Here is an 11,459-nt window from a genome sequence, read left to right on the forward strand (position 1 = left end):
ACAAATTATATAAGAATTTACTATAAAATATATGTGAGTTATGTAATATATACAGGTATATATTATGTGTTGCACTAGAATACAATTATATCGAAAGTTAAAATATAAAAACTTACCATATGAAAGTTATTTACTGGTATCAATGTAGTATTATTCCCAGCCGCAGCTCGGACTAAGAAAAAATGAATTAAATACGCACAATAACTCAACTTTGATAGTATTTTCCATCCGTTCCATTCTAAAATGCTTCTGTAAATATCTGAAAATTAAAATTAGTTTCTTTTAGGTTTCCCAATTTTACAGTCAACCGATACCCAAGACGTTGTACCGCAAATCCACTTTTTGTCTTTGCAATGTTTTACACTTCACAGATTTTGTTAATAATAATTAATGCTGTTTATTTGTATTAAGTTTAACTACTTTCAAGTTAATACAATTATAATATAAATAAAATACTTACTATCTATCTTAAAAACCATAGATATTATAAGCAATACAATTATCAATCCAAACAATGGTTTAATTAAGGCAGCATAAAGTGATTTCAATAGAATTGATATATAGAAACCATCTAAATAAAAGACACTGCCAGTGAACATGGTGCCTACGATCGCAGGGAATGTTAAAAGGAAAAGAAAACGGTATTTCTGGAAAGAGATAATTGAAAATTAAAATGGAGAACGGAATATTTAGATACTAGGTTGTGCCTACCAGCACCGTCGTAGGCTAAGAGAAAAATACTTTGAAAGAAAAAAAATATTTTGTATGTTTTTTGACGTGAAAACGTTATATTAATCGAAGTACATCTATCCATTCATTGTTACTTGTAATTTATCTTTATAATTTAAGTAAAAAAAAAAATTGAATACAAATATACATATGTTAATTTATGAAAAAAACTTATAATTCACAATGATGATCTTTTTTTGTATTATACACAATAATGGGAATGCATTGATATTAATTCAAATCAATCCATATAAGTATGTAATTTTTTATCAATGTTTCTTATGACCTTATTACGTAATAATCGTATGTAAACTGACTTTCCAGAACTTCCCGCGTGTAAGATTGGGGCGGTATATTTAATAAATTTCTTATAATTTTATTAAGTTAAGGGTACATACTTGAGATCAACTTTTTACTTTAAATAACGTTTTAAAATCTGATCGATCGATCGTTACATCTTTTTTACGAATTTTATATATTTGATATTTATTATTAAAATTCAAATTTAAACAATTTGAATGTTACCTTATACTTTGTCATATCTACACCTTGTTTCTGTGCTTTATAAATGAAGAAGCCAAGCGCTAAGCCCATAACGAAATTGGCTATATTTGTATGTCCCCTTTTGTAAACGTTGTTAAATGTAGGATTAGTTTCAAATGTTCTTGCTGTTCTAAAATATTATATTTGGGTATATTACTCATCTCATCTCTCATCATGCTCTGCGGTATTAACTAATATATATTTTTAAATATTAGTTATAAATTAAAGTCTCTGAGTGCGATATTAAGCACAAAAAAGTAAATTTTAACCGTTTTCTATAAAAATATTATCATTTATTTAGTTTTTGCTGCGTTAAATTTTTCAAAGAAATTTTATTAAAGACCTTTTACTTACTCCGGCGTAACCATTAGAACAGCATCTAAATGTTGAAAATATGTATGTGCAGCTGGAGCCAGAACACCAAACAGAAAGAGAATCACCAACACTATTTTTCTTAGACTTCCATTGGTTAAAATACATACACAATAGCCCAAAATATATAATTGCATAATAGCACCTAGATACCTAGAAATGACAAATATTATGTATACTTATAATTATGTATATATAACTAACTATATACAAATTATATGAAACATATAATTTATATATAGTCAAAGTCAAATAATTTCATTCAAAATAAGAAGTAACATGCTTAATTTTTTGAACGTCAAATAATTTACCTCCAGTTCACTAAAGTTAATACCTCAGACTTGAGAAGAACCGGCGCAAGAAACTCAGTGGGACTTTTTTTTAAATCAATTTTAAACAAATATATATATATGTAGAAGCATCAAAAGGGGCCTCAAAGCGGTCTTGGCTGTTACTGTTCATTTGTGGGCGTTGTAGCAACAGAGATGTTTAAATAAAAGTCACACTTATATTCTACAATGTCTTATTACTCGTTTACATAACAGTTCTACAACAAATCTCACAAGATTAACAAAATTACAATAGATTAGGTAGGATTAATTGGTGAACATCTCACGCCATAGCTGTCAACCAATGACATCCGCTATTATTCGTGGCTACACCTACTACCCTATTCGGGGTTACCCGCTCCATTTTAAATATTCTTCTAATATAATCCATTACATAAAACAATTAAAATCCAAACGTAATAATTGCGAAATTATAATTAAAACTAATACATAGCAGCGCGCCGTCATATATCGTCGGTGCGCCTGCCAAAACCGTTATGTGTATTTTTTTTATTTTTTTTTTATTCGATAAATAGCATTAAAATAGTACTCTGCATAGCCTACAAAAACAAATATATAGTATTTCCGCCTGGAAGTCGATTTAACAAAATCGATATGTGCACATCATTTTTATTTTTGGCAATGACAAATTCGTTATGTGCAGTTATGACACAGCAGCAATGATCCGATGCGAAATGTTATTACATTATGTAATGTAATACATTAAGGGGAACCGTCACTCGAGCCTTGTGCTACAGATTTTTTTGGTACAGAACTTTTGGAGGATCAGGTTGAGTAGGTCCCTTCCACTTCTACCTTATCGGTATATAATGAGACAGAGCTCAAATCTCAGTGACTGTCGATGGAAATAGCAGATTCAGAGCGAGCAGGTATAGTATTGTTGTTGAAAATATGACTCATTTGTACCTAGATGAAGCTACTGGAGAATTTGTAAGCCGGAAGTCAGCCGAACTCGGAACTGGTCACTTCATACTAGATAAAGAAGCTGGAGGCTGGAAATTTCAAGGAGATGGATATTAATGAAATATACAACAATAAAAATAGCGCGACTTTAATACGAAGCAGAGAGTTATAGGAAAGGCGTACTTAATACAATTGTAGAAGACACTTAACTAACGATACTTTTAATACATGGGTTAATTGCATGCCAATTGGGCAATTGTATGCCACCAAACCAGAATCATCTTCTGAAAGTAAACCAAGAAATCCTTCTTGTAAGTCAGCTTCTGTAAGAAGCTTGTGAGAATGGTTTTAGGCTTATTGCCAAGAGTTCAAGTTTAATCATTACTGCAGAGCACGACACACAAGTTTGAAGTACACAATAAGTATAACAATTATAAAAAACGATTTCCACTGGATCCCATAATTAGAACATAACCAAACTCTCATCAAACTATCCTTAAAGTGTATCCTTTCCAAGAAAAAAAGAATCATCGAAATCGGTTAGCATGATATTGAGTTATTCTTCCATTTGCTGTGCACATACTTAATGCAAATTTAAGACTTATATGATTTTGTCATGGATAAAATTGTCAGAAATAGACCAAATCAAAGTAGAGACCAGTCAAAAGTTCTAAGGTAACAAATATAAAAAAAATACATTCGACGTGATAACGTCCTCTTCGGAGGATACTATAAAGAGAACTATTTACATTCAATTGGAAGCTGATAAAGTTTTAATTTGACATGTGCACCGTATTCAAAGAAAATTTGTCACTAGAAGAATATGAGGTACACAAAGAAAGAAAAAGCATACCAAAACAAGAAGAACGCACATTCTAGAATCCTCTAACATGGCATTGATAATCTGAAGAAGAAGCGTAGGGGACAGCACACAGCCTTGGGGGACAGCGTTCACGGGCATGTACTTCAAGCAAAAACCGTCAACAGTTACCTTGAGGCTGGACCCAGTAAAAATGCTAGCGATCCACTTGCATAAACTCTCGGAAAGCCATAGGATGGAAGTATTGCAAGGAGCGCCTCATGCCACACGCGATCGAAGACCTTCGCCATGTCCAAACTAACTGCCAGACCCTGGCAGGTATTATATATTAGGTGGATTAGGTAAACCAGAAGGTCACTGGTTTAGCGACCATGGCGCAAGCCATATTGACTGTCGTTAATCAATCAGTGATTCTCCAGTTAAATCAAAAGCTGGCCATTGATAATGCTCTCCATCACTTTCAAGAGCCAGGGTGGCAATAGGGCTGTAGTTAGATGGATCGGAACCATCGCCTTTCTTGGAGATCGGGTGGATAAGAGCGCTCTTCCACAAGTCTGGGACTATACCGATTGAATAAGAGTACCAAAACAGACCCATTAGCACAGGTGACAGCACAGGAGCACTAAAGGAGAGATGTCATCTGACCCACTCGACTTGTGGATAACCAAAGAAGACAGAGCTCGCCTAACAGCTTTTTAGCTGAACTTAATTTCAGGCATTAAGCTCTGGCACGGGTTTGCGCGCGGCGCTATTCCTTGGTCATCCATATTCGAGTTCGAGGCAAAGAGATGTACTATAGTAACTATAAATACGTCCATGTATATGTGCGGCACGAAAGCAAAGGTGTTACTTAAATTTAGTTTTAGTTATCTTGATAAAGTTTATTGCAATACTTATTGAATTCGCTTTTTATTTACTTCAAATTTACCTAGTTATTTAAGGGATAAACATTAAAGGCTTAGTCTATCTATAAACCTTTCCTAACCACTTTCTACCCTTCGAGTTTTCTATTAAACATTTTTTTGTTAATTATTATTAGTATTAATAACTATAGGACTAATATAACGTACCGTACTGTTTTATCGTTATCAGATTAACCATTTTCACGTAAAAAAGCGCCAAACCACAATTCCTATCATCTTTCATTACTTATCATCAGTATAAATATTTGTTTTAAGTTTAATACATTTTTGTTATCCTCATAATAACACTAAATAAATCCGATTATGTTCTTTTACAAAACTGACATGTGCATATTTTTCACTTGTAAGAAATGGTCGTTACAAGACAATTCTGATATGTGCATCAAAATGGTTAAAAAAAATTATTACAGATGAAGGGTACATTTTATCATTTTCGCTTGTATCTCAGTTCAAACATAATATATTTTGTCACCATATTGCATTTATAACTTTAAGCTATTATTTAATAAATAAGATAGTTTTTTGTCTCTCCTGAAAACTTGACTAAAAACACATAACGGTTTTGGCAAGCGCAACGACCATATATTTAATTTCTCTGACAATGATACCTTTAAAAAAGACTGAAGCGAGCATTTCATTCCCAAGGCGTGTTTTCATTTATAAATTCATTAATTTGGTTATAACCTTTAACACACAAACATCTTTTTACATTTTTTTTAAATGGTGATATAGAAAATTAATACTATAAAGTTGAAATTCCACACGCAATGTCTCGGAAATATTTGAAAAGTAGGGAACGGAATGTCTTAGCGCACGGTTTTTCACTGCATATCCTGCTGCAGGATAGGGTGAAAAAAAAATTAAAAAAACCGCACAAGTGCGAGTCGGGCTTTTCCACTGAGGGGTGGAGCCTTTTCTGAAATTCAAGTTTATTAACCAGAACAATTCGTCACCATCAACGGATACATCACTTGAACTAGTGGCTTCAATACCAAATTTTGCAATTATAGTCCAAAACTTACCAAGTCTGAACCATACATTGTGTTTTGTCCAAATAATTGTTTATATATAAAATATTAGCTAAAGCATTATTGCGACAATCTTCTACTTCTTTCTTAACAGCTACCTGTAATAAAGGTACTTTTTTAGCTCCTGTGCCTCATATAGCAGAGAGACAAGGCAGAAAGCCAAGGCAATGAAAGGGCCTAGTGTTAAGACACATCGTTTACCAAATTCCTTACTCTTAGATGATTTATTCTATGTATTACACTACATTCTGAGTTATGATGTCTCTAAATTGAAAGAAAACACTGTGCCCTAGCACTTGGTGTTATTTACATTGTTAATGAAATTCTAGATTACATCAGGCAAGTTGGGAACTTAAGTAAATAACTTGACCTTTTTTATGTTTAAATATATTAACTGTGTTTTATTTAAATATCGTATGTAAAGGAATATATTAACAATTAAATTAATTAACTAATAACAAAAATAAATGTTTGACCTAATAGGAGGTACGGATTATGTGTCTGTAGATTAATAAATAATAATAAAAAACTTGTCTTTGTCTATTCTAATTCAAAATATGGAATAAAAAATATATAAAATTAAATATTTCTATATTATACTAATACCTGAAAAAACGGCCCGGAACCAGTATATCGGAGCCATGTGCATGTTAAAGTCAAAACAAACGCATATGAGGGAGTCAATCTAAAAAAAATCTAATATAATAAAATTAAAAAAAAACGGAGAGACGAAGAAACTGTATAGAGAGTGTGGTCACAAAGCAGGTTAGTTCAGTTCTAAATTAACTGTTGCAGTATTAAAAGGATGCTATTTAACAGCTTCACGATTGTTCACGTTTATCATGTTTCTTATGATTTCGCTTTTCGAGATAACTTAACATTTCCGTTTTAGGGGAGTGAGCTCCGATCGATTCTTGGTTCTCGTGATCTTTTACACATTTTAAATGAAACTCACTCAGCAGATGATACCCAATATATTGATACATCCGAAGAACAATGTCTTGGTGGTTAACGCACAAACTTATGTCCTTTTGGTGGTTGAAATGTTTGATGAAACCTAGTTCCTTTCACCCCAGACATTCCCGAGGGATGCATCAACAGAAGAAGCAAACTTACATACATATATACATACGGCGTCAACCGAGTTATCTATCGTTTGGATAGCAACGAATACTAGGATCTTCTAACAATTTTGATAGCAGCCAGACGCTTGCCGCAAGGAAACCTTACTTACTTTATCCATGTCATAAGAATTGCTTTTGGTATTAATTTCCATGTAATTTTGTGTTTCTCCGCATATATTTTTAGTTTATAAGACATCAAGCATCCAGATATTACGAAAAAAGTTTGAACGGCAATTGTTCCGTTTAAAAATATAAAATGCGTTATATTGTCATATAACTGAAAAGAACAGATAATGAAAAGAGAAAGTTTTTGAAGCAGCAAAATTGGACCAAGTGTCTTTCGTAATAGCAAAATTAAAAATATCGTATCGAAATAAATTGAAATGTCAGTGTCTATACCTGAAAGATATAAAAGAAAAATAAAAAGCAGCAAACGCATTAAATACAAATGCCGATTTAAATTAAGTTTTCACTATAGTATATTGGCAAACTCCCTTTGATATTTATTTTATTACAATCGATTTACAAATAAAAAAATAATATCAATACAAACACAATACTAGACTTTGTGTACCAGAAAAGAGGAAAGGAAAACAATTACTTCTCCTGACTTGGTATTTCCACATTTAATGTCTTAAAATAAAGTTAAATCTATTTCGTTATCAAATCTAGCACTATGTATTATTATTATAAAAAACAAACCATTTCAACGTGATGTGGATTTTCCGGAGCAAGCGCAAAAAGCAGCATTGAATGACAGTATATAACACACATTATAGTCATTGTACTAAAATAAAACGTATAAAATAATAAATATGACATTTATATTGGGGTTGACGTGGTGCAATGCGAAAACCTCTGAAATTTGAGGGATTGAATTATACTTCTCAACACGAAAATTGGGCTAAAATAGAGAAACGGAGTGTCATAGCCCATCCATCTATTTATACACATATGCGGGAAAAAAAATGGTTATTTTCTTATAAAATATTTTATTTTCCAATTTTTACATTTATTGTATAATGTAAATGTTTTGAAATTATCCACACTTTTATAAAGATGGTCGACCCTATTGTATAAATGTTCCCACAAAGATATAAACAATAAAAATGGCATCCGCCACGTGGACGTTTCTGTACAGTAGAATGATGTTTCTGTACATGTAAAGGAGGTAAGGTGTAGTTTCATTGGCTAGAACGTTAGAACGGTGCCTTAGTGTAAGGGTGTGTTAAAAACAATTTCTATATCAACTAGTATAAAAATCATGTCGCAGTGAGATAGCGTATGATAGTGACCACGATTGTGGGAGGGAGGGACAGAAAAAAATAGTAACATACTAGAGCCCAAAATCCCAATAATAGTTACCGTAAACCATGAAATCCTTTTAAACGTTCTTCTCTTGTTTCCAAGTATTCATAGGAAGAAAGCAATTTCTTAAAGTTATTTGGAATCGAGAAACATGCTAACAACTTATTGCCTGAAATTAATTAAATATGTAATATTTCCTGTGTTCATAAGTTATTATCAATATTAGTTCACTTGTTTACCAGACCAACTGACTTCAAAAATGAGCCACATGGCGTGCCTTGATAAAATACGTAAAATATAAATACATTTTAATTGCACTTATCGGCTCATCGCCTCATAATATTCAAATTTTAGTAAAATAATTGCATAATTATTATACAATATTCAATGGCTACCTTTGTCAATTTTTCCTTGTATAAAAATAACATCATAAAAGCTTCCAGCGATATTAACTGTTATTATAGTAATTATAAAAACACCCATTGCCATATCACTCTTATCAAAAATATATGTTTCTTCGTTACTACAATATATATCGTTAGATATTTTACACTTAAGTTTATAATTTTTCCAAAGGCTTTCATTAAGGCATCTTTCAAGGATCAACTTTAGGTCCTGTGAGGTATCTCTCTCTATCTCTCTATAAAATTTTTTACAAGTATTCGTCAAGCATACGCCATGATGCAGTTGCGTATGATTAAAATGTTTTCTTGAATATTCTGAGTAATGCTAAAAAATATATAAGTGTGAAAGCATTAGCAATTTTTCCGGATATAAATTAAAAGATATCTAGATAAATTACAATATTGGGAAACTCCTATAATTTGCTTAACTGTTTTGAGAATGTATGATATTGTATAGGTCACAAATATTACTGCGTTTAGCGCAGTCAATAAATATGCACAATGTTTAGTAAGTTAAAATTTTATAAAAATAACATATTAGTCATAATTTTGATATGTATAAACTGTTTACTTTCATTAAAGTCATAAGGTCACTTGAAATGTCAGATACAATATCAATATCAAGTGTACAATAAATTCCTTTTGGATTGATAAGGCACTGGTCATAATCATCGAGATGAAACACTGGTGGCATTCGGGAATACTCGGAATCTGGAAATAAAAATAAATAAATACAAATCTTATTTTTTTCTCTTTTATAGAAGGGTAAGATATCCATAAAGTTAAATATTGTGAAAGGTATCAATTCTCTGCTTTAAGTATAAACTAACAAAATACTTCTAAGGAGCTTAATATACGTAAAAGCTATTTTTACTTAAGGACATTTAACCATAAGAATATTTATGTAATAATTATGTCTGCCGGTCTGTTCTTCGCCTTTCGCTCAAAAAGTACTGGACGGATCTCGTAAATCATTTTTTGGTACAGCTATTAGTTAGACTACAGCCACATACCTGTGCCCCTTCGTCCTACGGCGTCAAAAATTATTGTGTTAGTACGTAAAGTGACTGTCATTTCACATTTGCATAAAATTATTGTATTTTTTAAACTTTACACTGTGACCCTAATGAGGAAAAGTTCGCAGAAGGTATCTAGTGTTAAGATACTATTTCCCACGCACCACCCTATTTATGTTATATAATAAAATAACGAAATAAAATCAATCGCTCTTTACCATTCAGCTTGTATATTACACTCTGGCCATGATTCAACACCGTTACTATAAAAAATATGATCATCACATTTTTACTCGTCATTTCTATGAAACTACAAATTTTAATCACTTTTTTAATTAGAAACTTTTATATTTTTAATTTACACTATGATAGTAAATAAAATTACTTGGAGGAGATTAAAATAATATACAAATAATTATTAGGAGATAAAATTACTAGGAGATCAATCAAGTCTATTGAAAGAAGAATAATAATGAAAGAAGTTTTACAATCAAATGATTGTCCGCGTTCTGTTGATTGTAAATCGACTAATTACATTTTCTAAGAGAAATGTATGTACAATGTAAATTATATAATAAAAAGAGTAAATATATTGAAAAATATCGCTCTGTCTGTTTGTTTTTGTATATTATTATTTATTAAAATTTTAACTCATGCTTTTTAAATATTCAAAATTCAATATATATTTTTTTATGGTAAAAGGACAAGGCAAACGAGCGTTCGGGTCACCTGATGGTGATCAGCGCCGCCCACGACCCCGTGCAACACCAGAGGAGCTACAGGTTGTATATCTTTTGTTATTATTTTAATGAGTCACTTTTATTGTTACACGCTTTGTCTTCAACCACTATCATCAACTATTTCATACATTTACTTCAGGGATCCTCATGCTTTTTGCGTTATCTTTATCCAGTATCATCGATATTATATTATCGAAGATCAGCTGAGGTCTCCCCGTGCCTCTCTTACGGCTTCAATCTGTTTTGGTATTCTCGTCACTCATTATCACGATGCATCCAAACCACCTGAGCCATATCCCGAAAATAACAGGGTAGGTAGAAAAAATCTAGTGTTCAAATATAATCCAATCAAATTATCCTTCAGAAATGAATACATTTCTTTTAAGACGCCTTCCTTAATAAAATCCTTTAAGTCAATATAATGTTATATAATAAGAATACTACTACTTTTGGAACGACAAACGATACACGTTTTAACTCTGAACTGTCAATGAAAAAGAATAAATCGTTAAAATGCAATTAAAATATTTACTGCACATAAAAAAAATATATAATATTTATTTCTATATAAAATATAATCACACATTACTTTTTAATTTCACGTATCTCCCACACGTACCAGGTAATGTCTAGAGTCTAGTGTTAAGACACTCGTTTTTTACCGAAGGTGGGAGGTGAAATATTTTAACATAATGATTTCCCAGAGCAAATTATGTATGCGTTTTGAGTCTACGATCTTTATTCGGCTTCAAAACATTGGAACTCATTGCGGGCGTATATATTTCCAATTACAATTTTCAGGTATTCAAATCAAGATTGAATCTTGTGAAATATTTTTTTTCTAGGTGTATCATTTTAGAATTCCTCCCCGCTTTACTTCAGATTTCATATAGTCATATCTAACCCTATCATACTTAACAAGATACTAAAAATCCGGCTAAGTACGAGTCGGACTGCGCCCGAAGGGTTCCAAACTATCCATACCTATATTATAAATTCGAAAGTAACTCTGTCTGTCTGTCTGTCTGTCTGTCTGTCCTTTACGCAATCAGGGCCAAACCGCTAATTTAATTGTGATAAAATACTCATATAGAGATACTTGAGGGTGTCCCGGGATGAACATAGGATACTTTTTTTTCTCATATTTGTAATATTTTTGATATAACCAATATATTAAAATAATTAATTTGACAAGGAAT

At 31.7% G+C, this 11,459-nt stretch overlaps 1 protein-coding gene across 1 annotated transcript in view; it reads right to left on the reverse strand.

Annotated features, from left to right (window-relative positions):
• LOC146532885 (nose resistant to fluoxetine protein 6-like) overlaps nucleotides 1-9,996 on the reverse strand; it is a 12,608-nt gene extending 2,612 nt beyond the window's left edge. The window contains exons 1-12 of the mRNA XM_085196350.1: nucleotides 9,739-9,996; nucleotides 9,076-9,215; nucleotides 8,496-8,829; nucleotides 8,158-8,269; nucleotides 7,495-7,579; nucleotides 6,903-7,069; nucleotides 6,275-6,353; nucleotides 5,663-5,766; nucleotides 1,627-1,797; nucleotides 1,255-1,402; nucleotides 461-647; nucleotides 117-259 (exon numbers count right to left, since the gene is read on the reverse strand). Of these exons, the coding sequence (XP_085052476.1) occupies nucleotides 117-259; nucleotides 461-647; nucleotides 1,255-1,402; nucleotides 1,627-1,797; nucleotides 5,663-5,766; nucleotides 6,275-6,353; nucleotides 6,903-7,069; nucleotides 7,495-7,579; nucleotides 8,158-8,269; nucleotides 8,496-8,829; nucleotides 9,076-9,215; nucleotides 9,739-9,820 (1,752 nt within the window). The 5' untranslated portion in view covers nucleotides 9,821-9,996. The remainder of the gene's footprint in view (nucleotides 1-116; nucleotides 260-460; nucleotides 648-1,254; nucleotides 1,403-1,626; nucleotides 1,798-5,662; nucleotides 5,767-6,274; nucleotides 6,354-6,902; nucleotides 7,070-7,494; nucleotides 7,580-8,157; nucleotides 8,270-8,495; nucleotides 8,830-9,075; nucleotides 9,216-9,738) is intronic.
• Nucleotides 9,997-11,459: the final 1,463 nt, after the last annotated feature.

The sequence above is a fragment of the Heliconius melpomene genome, chromosome 13 (genome assembly GCF_056956725.1).
Source record: "Heliconius melpomene rosina isolate 202511_hmr_F chromosome 13, ASM5695672v1, whole genome shotgun sequence".
NCBI classification, from domain to species: Eukaryota; Metazoa; Arthropoda; class Insecta; order Lepidoptera; family Nymphalidae; genus Heliconius; species Heliconius melpomene.